This window comes from Patiria miniata, unplaced genomic scaffold (genome assembly GCF_015706575.1).
Source record: "Patiria miniata isolate m_02_andy unplaced genomic scaffold, ASM1570657v1 HiC_scaffold_7, whole genome shotgun sequence".
NCBI lineage: Eukaryota > Metazoa > Echinodermata > Asteroidea > Valvatida > Asterinidae > Patiria > Patiria miniata.
The window spans coordinates 21,467,776-21,490,097 of NW_024037074.1; the positions used below are offsets into that span (position 1 = coordinate 21,467,776).

Sequence of the window (22,322 nt, forward strand, 5' to 3'; positions counted from 1 at the left end):
GACCATCAAGTGTTTGAAACCATGGATATTTCTATTTTGTTCTGCGTTGATTGTATGGCCCTTCGCTATGTACAGTTTATGACAAGAGTATTTCATATTAGAGAGTATTGGGTAAAAGTGATATGATGTGTAAAAGACAAGTCCCGAGAGAGACTAGATATCGTTATCTGCTCGTTGCACGAACAGAGAGGGCGGTTTATGACCACTTCTAAAGCCCCATGGACGGGACACGTATAGCACGAAATATGCACGACTGTTATTTTGAATGAGCACGAGGCATTATTTTTGAATGTGCACGAGGCAAAAGTGTCCTTGCTTGAGTGTCCGACGTCGTCAGTAGTACGTTCTTATGTCCCTTTCAGTGGTCTCCCCCAACTCTCCCCGTCTTACCAATGAGGGGGTACTTGTGCATGGAGCCCGTGGAATTGTCCTACATGTATTTTATGCCTACTCATCTCGGTGGAGGCCTTTTGTTGATCTGAATAGAGAAACCTTTGTATCAATGAACCTTGGAAGTTGATGACAATTTCACTTCAAGTGATATTGTCTCGCTCTAGTGATATTGTCAAAGAGAGAATGAAAAGCGATACAACCTTCAGTAGGCTGTGCATGTTCTCATGCTGTTGTAATTATGATTCTGCACCAGAGGGCAATTTCTGTGTAAAACAATTTGAAGACATTATAATACGTCATGCAGTGGCAATACTTCAGACACCTTTTTGACACCATTCACAGATGTTTTGTTAACTAATTGTTTAGAAAAATTCATAAAAGAGAATTGTAAATCGTTTTTGTCATTTTTATTTTATTTCATCTGTTCACATAAAGCACAAGCACTGATGGACACAAGTATATATACACAATTCTAAAAATGTACAGTGTATAAACCATTCTTGTAAAGCAGTCTTTTATCCTAAAGGAAGAAGCAGAAATAAAATAATTGGAAGAAACTACATCTTGTCATCTTTACTACTCTGTAATGAACCTGTTCTGTGCACTGTCTCCCCCCCCCCCACAAAAAAGCACCCCTTAATTTTGTGCATAATTCTTGTAAAAGACTGTTTCATCCTCTCTACCTCTTACTTCTGATATCAAAGCAAACATCCAAACAAAAATCCAATATTGGCCACTGGTACTTGCTACCGGTCCCCATATTTTGGGGATTGGAACCAGTCCTTTACTTTTTCAGGATTTACCCTCCAAATAACTCGACAAATATTGAATGTCAATAACTGTTAGAATGGCACTTTTGAGCAAATTCCGGCAAGGCCTCTAGTTAACCATAGTTCAACTAAACTTCACTAGAACGCAGGATGGATAGACTACTCTAGTTGACTTTGGAAACTCAGCCTGGGGCAAGGTTTCATCGCTGATTACCAATAGTCGCAGGCATCATTAAGTACAACAATGAGCCAGGACTTTTGACCATTTTTTTACGAGAGTCGTTTGCATGTTGCTATGCGTGTGTAGGTGCAAGTTATGCCTCACCTGAACTTGCTCATCAATGTGTATCAACAGTAAAGCGCCCTCAACCACCTTGCACTTGCCAATAAACATAAGGCAGTTAGCAATTGCAAAGATAATTATCACTGCAAGTCAAAAGCTATCTGTTTTCTGATTTTTTTCTTTTACAAGGAATGAATGGAAGCAACGCAAGTCTTTTTAAAAAATGCGTGCAGCTTGAGTGATTAGGACACTGTTTTTGATACCAAATACCTTAGACTATATAGGTACAATGTATTTCACATCAGCAATTCATCAATACAGTTTTGACATAATTACTTATTCCAACACCAATAATACTTTTTAAGAATCAATGTGCCAAGTATCGAGACTTAAACTTACAGAAGGAATGTTTACAGAAATTGTTTATTTCAGGAAGTATAAAACACCAACGTAAAAGAAGGTGGGTTTCTTAAAACAACCCAGTGATCTGTACAATATTCATAGTTTGGATATATGCGTTTTGAAAAAAAAACACCTATATGTGGAATATCTTTTCAGGGCCAAAATACAGGCATGATTTTCATTTTTTGTCAATACATTTTTTTTTGGTTAAGAATTATTTCATTACAATTTCATATCATTATTAAGATCATTCTTACAATGTTTGATTTGCACTAAAAATATTTCCTTTAAAAACACTTTATTATAACTACTAAATATTCTGATGAAATATATAAACCTTCCATATTGTTGGGACATTAATTGTAACAACAGTGTGAAAACTAGATTTTTTTTACCTCCATTGATTATTGCTTCATCTAAATCTATATGTCCGTCATGCAGCTTTTACAAAATATGCTTTCACTACAAAAGTTCAGGGATCATAAACCTGAAATGTTGTACCATTACTTTCCAGCTAGACCTATTCACGTAGGTTCTTTTTGCACCAATTTGTTTCATTTATCCCTTATTAGTCACATCTATTATTACTATGAATCCAACCTGTGATAACTAATATCGACTTCACGGCTATTAATAAGGGAATAAATATGTGCTCGGCTGGTATTAAACAAGTAGGTTTCAAACCGGCCAGGACCCTGGTTAAGGATAATGGCCTGAGCCAAAGGCATACATTTGTTCCCATACATAAATACCTTTCGGTCAAAAAAGTCAAATTAAGTCAAAAATTTACAATTTTGCTCAACAAGTTTACCTCTTGTTTTGTGAAACACCCCTCTGGCCATGTCTATGGTATGTGCCTCATGCGCGTAGTGCTACAAAAACTCCTTGTACAGAGATTGGTGCGCGCTGGGCATGTACTGCGCAATGTGGCACAGAACGCTGCAGCGCAGGAGTACAGTGTAAAACCGGTTGGTGTTTTATCAGATGTTTAAACCTCCCACGTGACGGGCTCTCGACCAATAGGAATGGGTAAACTGTAGGTATTTGTGAATTTCGTATCAACTGATGTGATGATGAAAAATAAATAAAAAATCATGTTACTCTGCACACTCATTTTTCTGTGAGAGATGTACCATTGTATTGAAACTTTCACTTCAATTCCCAGCATCTAGCTGTGGTGCTGCTCTTCTTCACTGGTTTTTACAAGTTTTATGTTCAGACAAAGACAAATTCATAAAATCCTAGGATCTTGGAATACATAGTCTGGCACTAAATACATATTAGAAATAGGTGAATAATGTTATAATTCCAATTCCCTGAGGAAAGACAAAGATTTTTTTTTTATCAAAACACTTGAGGAACATGCATCTTTTGTTCAGTAAATTCTTTTTACAAATCACAAAGCTTTTGGATTACACAAGTAACAAGACTTTTGCTACTTACAAGCACAAAACACATTGTACAGGGTTAAGATTTTGTAGAATTGAACTGCTCAGTTCAACTACTTAGCAATACACAAGCTTGATAACAGTATTAGTGTATCATAAGTCCCATCAGCTGCCAGGGTATTGTAGGTTATGCTGCAGCATTATTCCATATTTCAAAAACCCAACTATTGTCAGATATTGGCCTGAGGCATTCCTGGTGTATTTTAAAGGGTGGATGGGTGGAAACACATTCCCATCAAGATATCTTGTGATGCAGTTACTCATTCATTTTAATTAAAGTATTTAAAGTCTCAAGTACTCATGCCACAACATTGTTCTGCTGAGGAAAACTGGTGTAAATTGTAGAAAGAAGTAGGCTAACAGTGCTTCCACAAGCCTGCAACGTAGGCCTTTTAGACAAATGGCAGACACAATAGGAGGACACTATTTGGATAAATTTGGATAAATACAAAAGAGTTTACCCACTCCTATTGTGTTCCCCATATCTCAAAAATATCTCATATGTAAATTACACAGATCAGCACCATGGCTCAACTATGCTATAATGCACAGCAAACACTAAACTGAACCTTTTCCCATTTTGTTTCACATTTTCAAACAAGGTGATCCGCAGATAGCATGTGTCGCCTTTTTTCGCGGTTGATCCCTATATGTTTTGTGTTCTTATTCTTGTAGAAGCTGTTTATTTTCAGTTGAAGAAATGATTGCCTCCTGTAATGTACATGTATTTGTTTCAAACAATAGCATTTTTCCATCATGAGGTATGACCTGAGTTGACCTCTACATGACCTTTGACCTCCAATTTCTGAAGAGTTGTCATGAACAGTTGAAGAAATGATTGCCTCCTGTAATGTACATGTATTTGTTTCAAACAATAGCATTTTTCCATCATGAGGTATGACCTGAGTTGACCTCTACATGACCTTTGACCTCCAATTTCTGAAGAGTTGTCATGAACCCCAACCCAAGGATCACTCCATTCAAGTTACATTGAAATCCATCAAATTCTGTAGACTAAGAAACATTTGAAGCATACTATTTGAATGACTCTAATGACCCCTACGTGACCTTTGACCTCAGTAATCCGATGACAGTTGTGTCTTCCCACCCAAGGGTCGCCCAAATTTCATCAAAATCCATGATAGCATGTAGAAGTTTTGCGTTTGTTTTCTTCAAAAACTTAACCTAAACTTTAACATACATACGGGGATACAGTCATACGGGGATACAGAATTGAGGACTGATTAAGTGTCCCCCAAACTTTGTCTAGGCGACACAAAAATTTCAGACAGTACTTCAATATATTGAAAAATTGGCAAGATTGCCAGTATCACTGTGATGTATCTTGATCGTGATCATGTATTCCAAGTGATTCTGGCAGTGCCTCCATCAGTCAAGCTATGAATTACACATGAAGAGCTCACAGATTGAACAGCAAAAGACACAATGATTTGATGAAATGTTCGACACTGTAAGCTTTTCGATGGAGTTTTCATTCTTAGTTGCCTAATTCAGTCCTTTAATATTGGGTTTTACTCGTTTTTGTCCTAAAGCTTGTGAGAAAGCAATTAACCAGCTCACTCGGGTCAGACAGGAACCCCTGACCTCTTGCTTACAAGTGCAGTCTTCTACACTAGTCAGCAAGAAGTCATGGGCTCAGCTCCCCATCAATACTATTTAATTGTCTTTTACTCACAAGCCTTTAGATGACTCTAAGTACACAGGGCTTATAAAGTGACGGTTACAGAGAAGGGCAAAACCCTAGAATGAACATTTATATTCCCCCAATATACAATCAAAAGTCATTATTCAAATCTTTCCAGCAAATATACATTACAAGATTACTTTCAAGTTTTACCAAAAAAAAGCAAAAGTTTGGGAGAACTTTCCAGATGAGTCTAGTTATCCAAACTAACAACATTTTCATGCAATTCTTAGCAGGTCCGATTAAAGTCAAAGTAAAATGGGGCAACTTCACAACAATTTTTATTTCCTAAGCTAACTTAGAATGTCTTAGTCAGATCTTCTATATATTTGTAAACTCATTTGGACCACTAACAAGTCGGATTGCCTCGGGCCATAATCACCTTTTCCTGCCCCAGAAATATCTGTTTACATTATTTGTTCTTGTCTATATTGATGGAATGCAATGACTGCTGGAGTAAGTTGGATTACACTACCCAACAGCCATCATACGTGATGCGATAAGGCTACATGAGTCATTTGTTGGGAATTTTCATTGGGAGATTCAGGCCAAAATAGGATCACTTCATCACATTTCTTGGTGTTCCGACTTCCATAATTTTTTACCTAAAGATGGTACCCGCATGCCGTTTTCACAGCAGTAATGCTGAGATTGTGCTCTTTTCAAGTCTGTAAAAAAAAAAAAAAAAATGACCAGGGTCGACAAACGACTCATTTAGCTTGATCGCATCACATATATGATTCTTAAGAGAGTTCATTCAGATTCTTTAGCATGCAATTTACTTACTGATTCACACTCATTTCCTAGAGAATGTACACAATTGTTGTATTTTTACTCAAACAGCTAATGTTTACTTGACTCTTTAATAGACAAGAATACAGCTTGATCCGTTAAAAACACCAATTTGACGGATACAGATAATCAATACAAGTTAAAGCCTATGAGACACCAGCGCGAGTTGGTACTGAGCTGGTGAGGATTCACTCAACGCTAACTCCTTCTTGTGACCCCTCCGACGCCCTTGACCCTCGTGATGACCTGGATTGTGACCCTGCCCCTGGGGATCTAGGCTCCTTGGCTCCAGTGTCTGTTTTGGGTGCAGCTGTCTCCTTAAACACCAGTTTCTCATCCACAATCTGAGAGATGAATGGAAGAGAAGTAAGATTGACATGCCAACAAATCTTGCGTTTGTAGCAGCAGCATATCCAGCTGTTGATGTGGGGGGGGGGGGGGAACCCGCACATCCGCGCCGAGATGTACACACCTTTTTTCCCCCATTATTATGCATACTGGAACATATATGCCGATGTTCACGGTGCATTGTAATGGTTTTTGAGCTGGGTTTCTCTTTGGAGGGTTGATGTCAGAACTCTATAACCATTTATGGAAATAATTACACGTTCTGCCCCTCCCCCCCCCCCCCCCCCCTGGATACGCCACTGGTATGTGGTGTAGTAAAACTGGCCTCCGGAGGTGATCCATGGAATCTGTTTCCCTGAGGCAGTCAATTTTTGTTTATAACACCTCATCAAAAGATTGTTTTTAGACAGGTATTTGTTGTATTAAACCACAAACTTCTATTTCAATTTCAGAGGTCAACTCATAATTGGCTGGATTCTCTTCTTTGAAGCAAAAATAAGCACAACTAGTGGCTGTTACCGGTGTGGTGACAATCTGCTGACAGGCAGTGAACCACTATCAGGTAGTAATTTGTGCAAATGCTCCATACAAGTAGGATGTACAAAATTGCATACATCACACATGATGTATTCGAGTTAATGCACGCATGTGGGGCTTTACCGTGGCGGCTTTATCGTGAATGTCAAGGACAGGCTGTATTAGGCAATCAAATCTAAATTCAGTCTTGGATCAAGACTAGGCTGGAGACAAAGCAGAGGTTTGTAAGAGCAATACACTGTTAAATGAACTGTCAATATATCCCACCTTCACATGTCCTCCCCCTGGTTTGTGGTCCATGTTATCCTTGGAGCCAATCTTGGATGAAGCCTTAGCGCTGAAGTCCACTTTCTCAGTGGTAATCTTGACATTGCCGCCTCCGGCCTGGTGCTTGATATTGTCCTTAGATCCAATCTTAGACTCTGCTTTGAATTCCAGTTTCTCGTTGACGATCTACAGAATTACAAGACAAATAAACAGATTGATGTTTGCCGGCTTGTAGGGTCTGTGTGTGCTACATGTACTATACCCTGCAGTTTAGGCACATTGATATAGGGAATTCACACAAAATCTACAGCTCACAATATTGCACGTACAGTTTATATAACACAGTCTGATGACACCTGATTTGCTTTTGAGCAATGGGCTTTCAACCCTTTTAAAAGATTGGTTTTTGATCTCCTCACATCTACAAGGGAGGGATGCTGGATTGTAACGCTCCAAGATCTCAGCTGTACCAATGATCTATTGAAATTTGATATGCTTAAATGCACTTTTATGATGAGCACATCTATGAAGTGTAGTCCAGTAGACCAAAATGTTTTAGAACGGTTGTCATTTTGTATGTTATTCACAGTACACTCTGTGAATTTTCTGTGAATTTTAAATGAATTTTCAACTTTTGTCACTCTGCATTAGAAAATTTTCACATTTATTTTGAACACAAAGTAAAATGTTAAAAAATGGGAAATTCTGGTACCAATGCTATCTTCCTATTGCATAAAGTCAGATTTTTTCCCTATCAGACTTAAAGGTCAAAGGATCATTTGCTTTTTGTGATTTTTTTTCCGATTGAAGCATCAAAATTGCTCAAAGTAGGGACCCAAAATATTAATCTGTTATAGTTTTAGCTCAGTGGACTATACATTTAGAGAAAACAGAAAAGCTATGCACAGTTTTTTTGTCTCTAAGTGGATTTTGTTGATAGCACCTCAACTGTGAAAGTACATTTCGAAATGCACCCGCTCAGTGTAAAATCCTTAATCAGCATTCAGGACATGATTCTTATTCAGCTGAATAGTGTATGTGACGTCCAGTCCCAGTGGCTAGGTACCGGGGTCATTCTCGCAGTATTTAACAAATATCATTTTATTTTTATAAAAAGTGCCTGTGGGGCACCTTCTTAAAACCACCTTCAATGACTTTTTTCTGCCAAACAATACTATCTCAGGCGGAACAATTTCACAGGGTATTTGCTATCAATCTTCACTTTGAGTTAGATATTTGTCATGAAATTGGTAGGTTCCTTTCTGGGTAATTATCATTGTTCCTACATGCCTTAATATTAATGATGCAGTCCCAATGCGAATGTTGGGTTTCATCCTAAAAAATAGATTCCTAAATTGCTATTTTTCAAGTAATTAAAAAGTTATTCACTTTTGAATGAGACATCAACCGAAAAAATTGGCTTTCGGCTGAAGATTACTAAGTTATTGAATTATTACTTGATCATTTTTGATTTATGGGCTGCCAGACAATAATTCCTGTTCTCTTGGGATAGGCTGGTTCCCGCCCCACAATCAGTATTGATAATGTATGGACCGGAAGCCAGTCTGCTCACAAGCAGATCTGTTTGTGCCCAAAACAAAACAACTTTTTTTTCAGAGCTTTGCAGAAGAACGAAAAACAGAGAAAGGTGGAATTTTTTGTTGGAATAAAACATAAAAACTGAATATGTATAAATAGAAAAAAGAAACCACATTTGTTGAAGAGCACAGAGAATGCAACTTTAAGATGCAAGTTGGAGCTTTGGTTTGCTTACCTTTTTGTTTCCACCTTGTGGTTGGTGCTTGATGTTGTCTTTGGATCCAATTTTGGATGTGGTTTTACTGAAGTCTAATTTTTTCGACTCAATCTTTGAGGGGAAAAAAGATAAAAATACATTAATATGAAAGAGTTAACCCACAATCATTTTTTAATAATAAAACATGCCGTAAATACTGATTGATTTCAGGAAAGGAAATGCAAAAAATGTTCCGTTCCAGATCCTGAAAAAAATTGGAATCTGTTAGTACATGACAGGGGGATGAAATATAGACACAATACCACTAGAGAGAAATCCATGGCTCTCGGACAACTACACGGCACCTCATTCAAGTCTTTTAATGCATCACTTGGTACGTCTACACAACTTATAATCCAATACGATGTTTGGAATATCTTTCAAAGATTCGGTTCGCTTTTATGTTTTGGTTATTCATGTGATATTGTTCGTTGTATGTATGTAACATTTGGTCTTTCCCAAAAGACTAAAAACCCAAAGACATTTTTTAGTTGATGTGAAACACTTCACCCAATGTGGGGCAACTTTATCAATTCACATCACACTATCTCCCTACTGAGTATTAGTAGATTAGATTGCCAAGTCTGTTAAAATCCATCATTGACTCTGCTTCACATAGGGACCAAATTCGCCGAAATCCACCACAAATCCGCCACTGCTATAGATGGATTTTGATGGACTTGGTACACCTGGCTTGTCTGCTAAAATCACCCAAATGGGATATGGATTTTGATGGAGTTGGGAAGGTTAGGGTTAATGTGAAATTCTTAAAGACCAATAGGATCATTTGTATTACATTTTTCAACCCATTCTAGGAACAGTAACACTGAAAATGTAACACACAATTACCCATGGACATTTTAGCTCATTTGAAATTATACTTTTGTTTTTACAAGACAATAAAAATTCAAGCAAAAACTCTCTGTGAAATCTATATTATTTTGTTCACATCAGGCTGATACTGTGCCTTCAATTCAGCATCTGATACCCAATTATGATTTGCACACGGGACACTAGACTTGGGCACTGATCCAAACATCCAATTTAATTCAGTCAATACATTTCTGTGTAATTAATTTCAAATGATCCCATGGTCTTTAAATGTAATGGTGGTTAGTGAAGGGATGAAACACAATCAACCACACAGCAAAACCTGTCACAATCCAACCAAAAATGGGCTGTGATTAATAGGGGAAAAATGGTAGTCGGGTCTCCACGGTGACACTGCACAGCATGACACAAATCCCAGTCAACCAATGGGACGATACCTTGACAGTTCCTCCCCCTGGGCTATGACGCACGTTGTCAAGGGAACCCACTTTGCTCCTGGCTCTCTTGTCAAAATCCAGCCTCTCCGAGACGAGCTAGGGAATCCAAAGATCAGACGAGGATCAAAACAAAGGATTAGTATGGATGATGGAGGATGATGCTGTCACTGTATGCAGGTTTGAATCAGGGAACGATACATATGGCCAGAGTAGTGTTAAATCAAATATACCGGTAAGCACAGAGCAGTCAAATACACCATGATTGCACATACAACACACTCCCCATGTACATTGTAGGCATATGTACATGTATATATTTGAAATGACTGACAAGAGCAAATGTGAAATGCCTTCTGATGCCCTGAATGTTCTTCTCAGATTTTTGTCCCATCACTTCAAATTTATATTGAAAGCAAAACGAAAACGCATGTTCCCTCAGTTGTATAAAACTAACACAATTCTAACATTTAAATAACATATTTTCTTTATGGAAAAGAAATATTTCACAATGTACAATAGGGATAGTACATTATTTTGAATGTCCCCAAAACAGACCCCAAAGTACAATGTATGTATATATTGCAGTCCTCACAAGTCAAACATACATTGTCATCTGTTTGTAACCTGAATAATTTAACAACGCTGGCTAATGTACAAGTTTGTAGCAGCAACACCAGCAGCTTTGATTGAATCAAAAGCAGTGGATGGAGTAATTGTACCGGTACCAGTGAGAGAGGTTGGGTGTGAATCCCATTTGATTATTAGTTTGAGGAGTTTTTCCAAGTTCTTGAAAGCACTCAACACTGTGCTTATCACAGCAAATGTCACTGAATTACAGGCATATAGGATCATTTGCTTTTCATGCATTTTTAATAACACCATTCTAAATAACAAAGGGGAATGTTCAAAACATGTTGAAGTTTCGGCCCAGTGGATATTACACTTTTCAAGAAAACAGTGAAAAAAAAACATGCACAACCTTCTGATCATGAACACAATTTTGTTAATATTACTCTTTATTTTCAATGATCAGTCAATCGTACATTTCTTGATTTCTTCAAAATGACAGCAAACCAGACGAAAATATTTCACGGGTTGTTTAATACCAGTATGATCTTTGATCCGAGTTAAGTATTTTGATAACAATTTGGTAGGTTACTTCTTGGATAAATGCAAATGCTTCTATATGCCATTAGGGACTATAACATGGAAAACAAAGAATAGTTTAAAAATATTGACTGCTTCAAGTGGTGTAGTAAAACTAGCCTCCCGAGATGATCCATGAAGCATTCAATTTTCCTGAGACGAAGCCGAGGGCAAATAGAATGCTCCATGGATCACAGAGGCCAATCAAGATACAGAATCTGTGGGAGAGGTGTTTTTAATATGAATAGACAATGTCAAGACGGAGAGAATCTTACATTAAAACTGATCAGTCTTCTGAACAATATAAGCATATTTAGTAGGCTGGATTTAGTAATGCTTTCACTGCAATCATTAATATTGAAGCAAAATTGGCTTAAGCAGCAATTGTCTTACAACTACTCAGCTTTTTTTTATATCTTTCTTACTGACTATAACTCTAACAACATTAATGTATTAAAAAGTTAATACCGGTACCAAATATTCGGAAGCGAATCAAATATAGACATGGTGGGAGCTTAAAGATTTCCACAAAGACACACATCACAAAATAATGAATTGAATAAAACAGAAAACAAATATTTAAAAAAAAGTAAACAATTTTGCACTGACCTGAAGTGACCTGTAATCTACATTGTTGTTCATGTACATGTATATATTGAAAGTTTGTTTGGTTGCGAGAAGAACCATTCAAAACTCAACGTTTTTCAGCAACTCATGCTCAGTTCTAACGGCAGGTGGGTCGTGGGTTAATGTTGGCTCATGGACAAGATCACTGAGCTGTGAAGAGTTTGAAGTATTGATGCATGTAGAGATATGAATACTAAAACATTCCAGAGACCCAAGCTTGGGATGGGGCAGTGGGCAGAACTGTTAGTGTGCACTCATCAAGTGTGTATAATAGTAGAGCAGAGATGTAGGGTACCAAGGGTATGAGAGCCATGGGCTTAGATGTGCAAACATTTTGCAAAGATGCGTGAACAAACTCAAACTGACTGGAGCTGTGCCTGATGCCACCTGTTTGCCATAGTAGTTCACCCATGCAGTACACACTACTCGGTATGGTGCTGGGTGAGCAAAAATGGCCAGTCATCAGTAGTGTCGGGCCCAATGGACCAATTTGCATGTGGTGGCAATATCGCTGCCTATCCACGTTAGTAATAGAGATCAGTACTCATTGAGTGTAGTAATACAGCCTAAAATAGCAGTGCAAGTAGCAGATGAATGACAAGTTTGTATTTGGTTAATTAGTGTAATTGTTTAGTTTGATAAACTGTCCAGATGATGGGATTACCTTTCTATCCTAAAATGACCAAACACTCTCCAGTGCCTTACATTGCATACTTTGGTCACTTTTTTTTTTAAGAGACTCTGCATACACAATAGGTACAAAACATCACCGGAAACAAAAAATCAACTGCAAATCACAAAAGCGGTAAAAAGTACAAAAACTAGATGCTGCTTGTTTACACTAATATGGTATATTGATAGGTGACGGACACATCAAAAAGGAAACCAGATAAGCTTGTGACAGGCAACACTTGTTTAAAAAATAGCAGCCATGTACATGTAAAATGTTCCTGGAGGACCCCCCCCCCCAAAAAAAATGGACAACAATGATTTGGAAAATCCAAGATAAATCAAATGTCCATACCATTATAAGAAAGTTATTTCAACTAGTAAATTACATGTAAGCTCTAAATTCTACAGAAACTCTGATCGCTTGAAACTACAGCAGGTAGTAACATACATACATGTAATACCACTTACATGTAAAACTTGTACCGTACATCTACATCACATCAGAACGGACAGAAATGATAGGAGAACATCAGAGTATAGTGCAGAAACCTAAAAAAAGGCTAAACATCTGCAAAACTCCACATCCTATGCCCACAGCACTTTTTTTGGTACTCATGCTAGAACGTCAAAGGTCATGCTAACATATTAAGGGTCATCCAACAGTACTGGTACAGCACACAATTGCTCGGAGAGAATTCATTCGCTCGTCATTTTTGAGAGTATATTTCCAAAATTCACCCTAAAAGCTCAATGCAAAAAAAAAAAAAAAAAAAAAATGCTGCATGACTGTGCTCGCATGGATGACTCTTTGACCCAAGTTGACCTTATTTTCATTGAAATCTGACCTTGACTTGACCCCCAGCAGGGGTGTGACTAGCTTTCTCCATGGATCCCACCTTGCTCTGGACTTTGGAGGTGAAGTCCACCTTCTGGTCCAGAATCTGAGGGAACAACAGGGGCAGACTTTAACCCCTGAACACTCACAAACTGTCAAAATGGGCAAATCATTTCACAGGAAAACTTTCCTGAAAGTGTGGCATATGTATCCTACTATCCTCAATGGCAATTTACTTGATCTGCAAAGGAAAATCATATCGCCTGGTTAACTTTCTAGTGGAGTTCTCGGAGAATCCGGCTTGAAGATTAGAGAAGCGGAACAAATAAAAAAAACTATCTTTAACATTTGTAATATAGCTAATTGCTTCATTCACTGCCTTCAGGCAGATGTCTGTAAAATAATAAAGGTGCACATTTTAAAAATTAAAAGCAGCTTAGCAATTTTTGTCATGTTAATGAATTGTTAGGCAGTTTGATACGTGAAAATTGAGATTTACATACTATGTAAAACATTGACCAAATAAGCTATGCAGTTTGGTATACAACTTTTAAACTACATGTAAAGGATGTTCAAGTTGGCGACACTCTCATACATGTGTACATGTAACTTGGATCAAACTATTTATCAAATGTTGGCCTAATGAACTTAATGAAGCAATAAAGAGTTACAATTTTTAACAAAGTTCGGCCCTTTTCAGTTCCTAAAAAGAGAAGTGTAATATTTTCAGTATGTGATATTCATGTGCTATGTTTCTTTGAAAACATGTTGAAGTGAAAGCCATCCAAAGTCTTCCTCAATGCCATGCACTACTAGTGTGCATTATTCTTTTCCAAAATTCAGTCTAACACAGCAAAATCTGCCAATTAAGTGAACATTATATTATTCAGAATTTTCTCCAGACAGTCAAACTATCCAATTTCTTTATAAAATTTGCTCTGGAATATTGTAATTCAAAAATAAGTTGTTACCTCCTGCCTGTGAATAAAAGATGAGTCTTTGCAAACTTTGTAATCTAGCTTTGTTCTCCGTCAACTAAAAACAAACATACATGTAGCCATGTCTACATTTAGTACACCAACATACAGGGTGAGTCAAAAAACCGAAACCCAAATGCCGGGGCCATTGTTTTAGTGAAGTTCTGCATGTAGCACTTTCAAAATCTAGGAAAGATGTTTAAGACCAGCTAGCCATGTCTTTATCATCCAATAGACCAATAGGAATGGGTAAACTGTCTTAGGTATTTATGAATGGCAGTTCAATCCCACCACCCATGCATTTTCCATGTAAAAAAAAAAGAAAAACAAAAAATATGTAAATCAACCCTAATGAAAATAAGAAGTCTGCATCCAAATTAAAGACGGAAAAGAATAAAAGTGTTGCTAGCATGCTTTTGATGTTAACTGTTTATGCTGCCCTACATTGTTTGTTATACTCAAAGGGTTTGCCACGTGATTTAACAGAAGCAATCTACACTACAGTCTCGTATCCCATCATGCCGTGTGCTATCCCATCATGCCCTGTGCTGACATGCAGGCTACCTTGAAGTTACTGGACGTGGGCCGATGGTGCGCATTGCTAAAGGATCCAATTCGACTCAGAGCTTTCTTTTTGAAGGATAATCTCTCCTCATATATCTAGGAATCAGGGAATATGTCATTATTGGCGGCTGATCAAATGTGCTCATATCAGTGGACCATGCAAATTCAACTTATCAGACCATGCTCCTTTTAGATGCAGGTGCAACTTTAAATTTGCAGGTGTTATAAGGTCTTGCATCCAAGGCAAAGTTCAGGCAAATTTTCTAGGCTCATATACATTCAATCAAATTTCAAAGTAATCTTAGGTATAAGTCATTTAAGAAAAGGGAAAAAACCAATCAAACATATGGTATGACACTGATTTGGGCCTGTTAGTCCCATACAAATTTAAGAATTTTAAGGTGTAGAGAACTACTTCAATGTTTAATTTTCTGTTGTTTTAGAATTTTTATTTCAGTTGCAAAACTGTGAATATGGATGAAGGGTACATTTTCATTTTTGAGGGTTTGAATTTTAAAATGAAAGAATTTTAAATGCATTTTTTAAATATCCATACTGTATAGGAAATGCAGTGCTGCTTCAATTACAGGGCATGTGACATGCATATTAATAAAAGTCTTGTTCTGCAAAGGAATGAGTTAGTTTAAGTAACTTTCATATATGAAAGGCAAAAATTAATGAACGAAAGAATTAACAGGCATAACTCTTTTGAATGTAAAAATGTGGGTCAGACTATGGCAATTTTTTGTTTTGTGTTTCAATTCAAAGTTCTAATTCCACTTGCATGTGGACTCCGTGTCTGAACAGAAGATATGATGCTATTTGACCACTTTTTTGGAGGGCTCAGTGGAGGGACACACCTCGTGCAAGCACTGGTTCTCACCCTGCACGACGTATGCAGGAGTAATTTTAAAGGGCATGACATGAATTTTAATTAGGAACATATTTTGTGCAACTTTCTACTCCTATGAAATGTACGAAAACTATGTGACATTCCTTTTTAGTTAATTTGATTGAAAAGTGCACTTCTTTATTGACATTTTAAAAATTTTCATGCTTTTCCTGACAACCAAGGGCGCTGGTGCTGTGATGTCATTTTAGGAAGCCACTGCGCAGTTTAGGGGTTTTCTGTTCAAATTGTGAACCCAAAAATTTACTCATTGAAAACATTTGTGAGAAAAGTTTGCTCATTGGCTTACTGTCATATAAACTGACACAACAACGAGTCACCAAAGAAACAAAATTGCACAACAGTAAAATATCAACAAATTCTGGCAACTTTTGGTGCTAAAAAGCTGTAACATTGAAGTTTCTGCCTAAAATGCCATCACACTTTTGCTCATGAATATTGTAATTTACATTAGCATAAAAAAAACCCAAAATGCACCAAAATACCCTTGAAAATGGTGAAATGATTATTGAAAACAAGGTTAATTGGGACACAAAGGTGCATTTTCAAGGATTGCATTAATTTTTTTTACATTTTTACATTACCTAGCCCTTTAATCTGAATGTGCACAAACCATGCAGTATGCCTGGCGTGAGTGCTAGTGCCAGGCATATGGATACGATCAAATTAAATGTCCCTCCCAATGATCTCTCCAAACTCTTCCTTTGAAACTGTTGAGGGGGTACTTGTGCACGGAGTCCACCATGTAATTTAGATTTTGGAAGGCTACATTAAATTACTGGCATCCAATAAAAACCAACACCTTTGAGGATGACCCCTTAGAACACACAAATAGAGCTAGTAATATGCAAATGAGATTTAAGCAACATGCATATTCAAAATATACCTTGAGGTTCCCGCCCCCTGGTGTATGGTATGAATTGTCTAACGAACCTATACGGCTCCTAACATACATGCTGATGTCTAACTTCTGATCAAAAATCTGCAAAATATGTGGAAATTGTGTGAAAATGATTGATTTTGATTGTTGTACTTGCCGGTAAAGACGGTACACTTCAACAGACTGTCCTTTCAAAAGAAATCATTGGAAAATAGTGCAATAAAAAAAGTCAAACTCTAACAGTGCCAATACAGAAACGTAAAATAAAACCAGTCTTATAATGCCACTATCAGTGCAAGGGGAAGAATTCCCTCACTTCATTTCCATTGCACAATCGTAACTCAACATTTAGCTTTATTAACCAGTTCGCGCCGGGATAATCTTGATATGACCCCACCGAGGCACGGGATTATTTGCTACTCAACTTCAATGCCAGGCGGGTTGAAGCCATGACCCTTGGGCAGAACACTCATACTTCTGGCCTAGGCTGTTGTCTGCGGGTAGCTGACAGATATTTTCCGGCCTCGCTCATTACGTGTTTACCGCAATTTTTCTGAATACTGCAAAACCTTTTCGTGTATACACGCGAACTGGTTAAATGCTACCTGCATGGGTGTTGATGATCGCTACTAAAAACTTTGGTTACCGATTGACAACCATGGAGGACAAAGGGTGATAACAATTCATAGCTTATGCGGCTCCGTTTTCTTTCTTTCTTTCTTTCTTTTTTTTTTGGGGGGGGGGAGGGAGAGGACCTAGACCTGGTGCATCATTGCCTCTGCAGTTGTTGCTGCTTAAAATACGTGCATTGACAGATCAAGTCTTAAAAACGAACTTTTATAACTGAAAATACGGAATCAACCTTACTAGAATTAAATATATGTGACACTGATTGATGCACATGTCTACCTGTAACAGTGATCAAATACCACACCGCAACGCTGAATGATCCCTCAAAACGTTGCTTTAACCAGTGCTCACATATAATACAATTTATGGCCTATATTATTGCAAATGCAACCATTGAAGCAACATGTTGGCTCAAAAAATGTTTGTGTGGTTATTGAGAGCTGGGAACATCATGAACAGACCACAAATAGTGACAAATACTGTACAGGAACATGATGAAAACCAAGGTAAGTGCTGCAAATGTTAGGTCACAGACAAGAGCAAGGTTAATGGCCCTCTAGGATGAAAAAAGGGCTAACATGGCAAGTTCTGCCGCTTGAATGGGTATTTGGCTTTGCAAGCGAACCCTCATTGTTCCACTGCAATCCCTAGCAGATCTAGAGAGAATTGTTAGCTCTATCTTCAAGGCAATCAAATACTTCAGAAAACACTGCTGTTCATCACGATGGTACTTCGGAACATTACATTGTCAAAATGAAAATTAGGAAAATGAATATTTTTTGTCTTTGACAACCTTATTCATCCCAAACTACTTCAAAATTTTAGAAGAATCTTACTCTAGAGCTCAAAATTTAAGTGTGTAACTCTAAGTTTACACTGTGGAGTTACATTCACCAGTTGAAGCTCTGAGTTTTTTTTATTTTAACTGAATGTTGTCTTGCAAATCCATTGCTTTACTCATAAAAACTGTGATAAAATAAATTAGAGTAGCAAGGTACATATACGTGTATGGTTGTCATAAACGAATATAACAAGACCTGAGCAATCTGCCATGAATGATTTGTAACAGTCCATAGACCACTGATGAACCAATCCCAACACAATGAGAATCCCTCTCTCCACCAACTCACAGAAATCAGTGCTAGATAACTGCAGACCAAAACATGTACACCTTCCCACTGCAAACCCACGTGGCAATGTGTATAATATCACCTTTTTATACGGACGTTGCAACTTTTTAGGACCAGGACCGGCACTTTTGGTTTTACGTCCATCCACTTCCGCCAGGGGTGGGGTTGGGGTGGGGGATTTATTTTGGCGGTCACGTTTGACCAGTGTCATGTAAATAACAAACGTAGTTTTCTTGTTCCTGTCACAATCAGCTTGCTTCTGAATTTTTTTTGATGAAATACAACAAAAAGCCTCAATAAATATGCATCTCAAGTCTTGCTGATTAGGTGCTATCTAGAGAAGTCGACAGAGAAAAGAAGTTTTTTAAAGTAACAAGTGGTCAAGTGTTACATGTACATTTCATAAAACTAAATACAACTGATACGCAATCCAGGATATATTGTAGAACATTAATGTAATTATTGTGCAAACATTATCTCATTTATCTTATCTTAAAATGTTCTAGACTCATCGGCATTGATTCAAATTCTAACATATCTGTAATTTGGTAAATGACAACTTGAACACTTGACTGGAATGAAAAACACCTCTTCATTGAAAACAAATATCACCGAAATCCCAACATCAGTTTATTTAATCCCAAATTGAAATATTTTGGAATGTTTAGTAGAATTACTTAACCTGAAAAGAATGAAAAATATTTTTGACCTGTAATTATTCAATCATAAATTTTCAGCCATATTCAAATTTTTTTTTATGATAGGAAGTTCACAATGGCCACATCAGTACGTACCTTTACATTACCACCCCCGGGTCTGTGCTTGGAATTGTCCATGGAGCCACACCTTGACTGCACTGTGCTGAAATCAACCTTCTCTGTCTGTATCTTCACCTGTAGACAAAATAGTACAGTCCGCAAATGACTGTTTATTTGTTCAATTTTGTATTTTAAGTTTTTAGTTTAATTGGCTTAATTTTTAGGTGTTTATATATGTTACGTTTTGTCTATACCCTTTTTTGCTTGCGTTTTTAAACTTGTGTTATTCAAATTTCTCTAATCCTTATTTTGGATTTTTTTAAAGCTTATTTGGAGTGGTATGAATTCAGGCAACTGACATGGTCCGACAGTAGACCTGTCATTTATACCTGATGGAAAACAGCTGTTTAAGGGGGGGAAATGTCTCAGAATAACATAATTTCATTGAGATATAAAATTTAAAAGAGTGAATTATGTTATCTATGCACACGTAACTTCCAAGTGTGTAAATTTTACCAAAATGTTAACACCATTATCACAGATTCAAACAATTGGTAGTACCATGTGCAAGATAATCTGAAAATCCATGTTAAGGTATTTATAATGAGATGATATCTAATTCATTTCAATCTAGATTAAAGGGAATGTACAACATTTGCTCATGCTGCAATTTTCAGTAGTAAATGGATTTGGGGGATTAGAATGTTATAGCAAATATTGTTAAACTGACTTGTTTCACATATTGGGCTTGAAGATGCTGGAAAAACCAAGAAAACATCATGTTCTTGGAGTCTGGTTCCCTCCACTTAATATGAAACGGAGCAGTTTATCAACTTTGGGGAATTGTAAGGTCAGAGAATCAGTCCGGCAGGCTTTTACCCCTTCACAGGTGTGTAATCAATTGCAAAGAAAATGCGGGAAAAACTAATTATGAAAATGTAAGAGCAGTTTTTGAAAATAGCCAGTTTTCTCCAACGCTGTTTCTTGAAAATGTCGGCACACCAGGAGCCACGATTTTACAGGATACTTTAGACTGTCATTCCCTAACCATCCAGTAAGATATTTTGTGATAATTTGATTATTTCATTTTTTGATGTTTGCAAATGTTGTATCTTCCCTTTAAATTACAAACATTTGAGGGCACTTAAAAAAACTGATCAAGCAGACTGGAACTTTAGCAATCATACAAAAATGCAATGGGTTTGTGTATCCCGTTGTGCAGGATCAAACTTGTACCCTTGTTAGCAACACAGTGCCATGCATCTTCACATTTCAGCATGGAGTCCGTAGTCCAAACATTGTTTTCATACATTGAAAAGTGCAATGTACTTGAAGTTGTCAGCGCTGTTGTGATCAGGTCATAACAGTGAGAAAGTGGCCAGCTGTAGAGTCATTGAGATTACTGTCATACAGGCTATCAATGATGTGACATGTTACACATGTGACAGACTTCAGGCAGGTGTATACATTTGATAGGACAAAACATCCATGGCAAAATACACCAGAATTGAAATATGTTGATTTTTTTGCAAATACACAGTATCTTTGACCCAAAAAAGATCCAAATTAGGGCTAGGACAGATACCCAGGTACCCGATACCCAACCAAAAAATGCTGAGTTCCCAGTTCCATTTTTCAGTTTATTACCCAAAACCTTCTTTGCAGGTACATACATGACCTTTCTGAAGGGGAGAAGAATTTTGTTATAAATAAGTTGCCAACAATAAAAGAAAAAAGAATAAAAGACAGACAATAGGGGGCTTTGCACACAAGGAATGCTTAATTTATGATTCAAACTGCCGAAAAATACAGACGGAGATCATCATCATCATCATCCTGTCGACCACAGTCGGGCCACAGTTGGGCTTTGATACCACAGTTGGGCTTTGATACGACTGCCCCACTCACTCCGGTCCACCATAAGGGTGGTTAGCTCGCCGGCTGTCTCCACTCCAGTGTCTTTCTTCAGCACCCCCACGTGGACATTCGAAAAATCACGGTGGCGGATTAGAAGATTACAGTGAACAGTAAAATAGTATCTTTTTAGTTGTCTGTTTGTAAATTTGTTAGCATGCGACTGTTTAAAATAACCACAGAAAACAATAAGGGACCATGTTAGACATTTTCCCAGTTGAAAATTCACAACCTTAACTCCGTGTTTGAAAGATGCTGGGAATTGGGAGAGGAAGACACAAGCTGAAATAAGAAACAAACAAATTATAATGTGGAAACGAGCTCACTGGGGACATGAACTTCAATGGCAGCTGAAAAAAGGGGGAAATGTTACTGTACTGAGTGGCCATTCCTATCCTGTGTGCTTACCTTGCCTCCTCCTGGTGTGTGTTTTAAGTTATCTTTGGAGCCAATCTTAGACTGAACACTCTTGGTGTTAGGAAGTGTGGTTGGAGCTGTCTTAACACGAGGTGATGTCGGCTCCGATGATGCTAGAGAAAATTGAAATATCAGACTTTACTTTAAAAAAAAACAATTCAAAAAATAATATAAAATAAAATAAATCTTATTCTAAACTGTTAGAATGATTATTTTAGAATTAAAAAATATGAAGAGCTAAATATTCAGTGTAGTCCACACAGGCAGATGTACTGCTATTGCCGATGACAGCTGTTTTGGCATAGTGTAATGAACTGCACTCCTAACACTTTTCAATTTTCCACAAATGTACACATGTTCACCAAACAGAATTACATGTAGCAAGTGACAAAAAAAGTCATGTGACTTCTTCTCGAACATAGCATAACTGTATTTTCAGAACTTGTACTTCAAATTTGCAGAAAATCTACTTTTTGGCCAAGTTTGCAAATACTGTAGATGGCAATATATGTTTGAGAATGCAGATCCATACTTTCATGACAGAATTTGTACATGTGTAGTATTAATGTAGTTACATTTTATACAAATATTTAAAGCCTGCAGCATCCATGTGAGTTGCACCCACATGGGCAAATGATGTCTGGCACACCAACTGTTAAACTTTGTATCAGTATTTATTGCCAAGAAAAAAAAAAAGAATATCGAAATATTAATATAGTACTTACATTTACTTTGCTCTCATCAATGGCTATTTACAATGTGATGCACAAAAAAACAGAACTAGGCCTTGAAAAAATGACCATTTTAGGATGTGAAATACAGTACCGTAAGTACAAATGTAAGTAATGTATTGT

At 37.3% G+C, this 22,322-nt stretch overlaps 1 protein-coding gene across 11 annotated transcripts in view; it reads right to left on the reverse strand.

The window, feature by feature from the left end:
* Positions 1–5,687: 5,687 nt before the first annotated feature.
* Positions 5,688–22,322, reverse strand: part of LOC119746288 (microtubule-associated protein tau-like) — a 33,247-nt gene continuing 16,612 nt past the window's right edge. For 4 of the 11 annotated variants that reach the window (XM_038223140.1, XM_038223137.1, XM_038223139.1 and 1 more), the window contains exons 5-13: positions 21,460–21,581; positions 19,174–19,272; positions 16,626–16,721; positions 14,830–14,925; positions 13,299–13,394; positions 10,009–10,104; positions 8,720–8,812; positions 6,946–7,131; positions 5,688–6,137 (exon numbers count right to left, since the gene is read on the reverse strand). In XM_038223140.1, the coding sequence (XP_038079068.1) occupies positions 5,982–6,137; positions 6,946–7,131; positions 8,720–8,812; positions 10,009–10,104; positions 13,299–13,394; positions 14,830–14,925; positions 16,626–16,721; positions 19,174–19,272; positions 21,460–21,581 (1,040 nt within the window). In that variant the 3' untranslated portion in view covers positions 5,688–5,981. Of the gene's footprint in view, positions 6,138–6,945; positions 7,132–8,719; positions 8,813–10,008; positions 10,105–13,298; positions 13,395–14,829; positions 14,926–16,625; positions 16,722–18,461; positions 18,639–19,173; positions 19,273–21,459; positions 21,582–22,322 lie in introns of all 11 variants that reach the window. The other 7 variants (XM_038223138.1, XM_038223142.1, XM_038223143.1 and 4 more) reach the window with 7 other exon arrangements.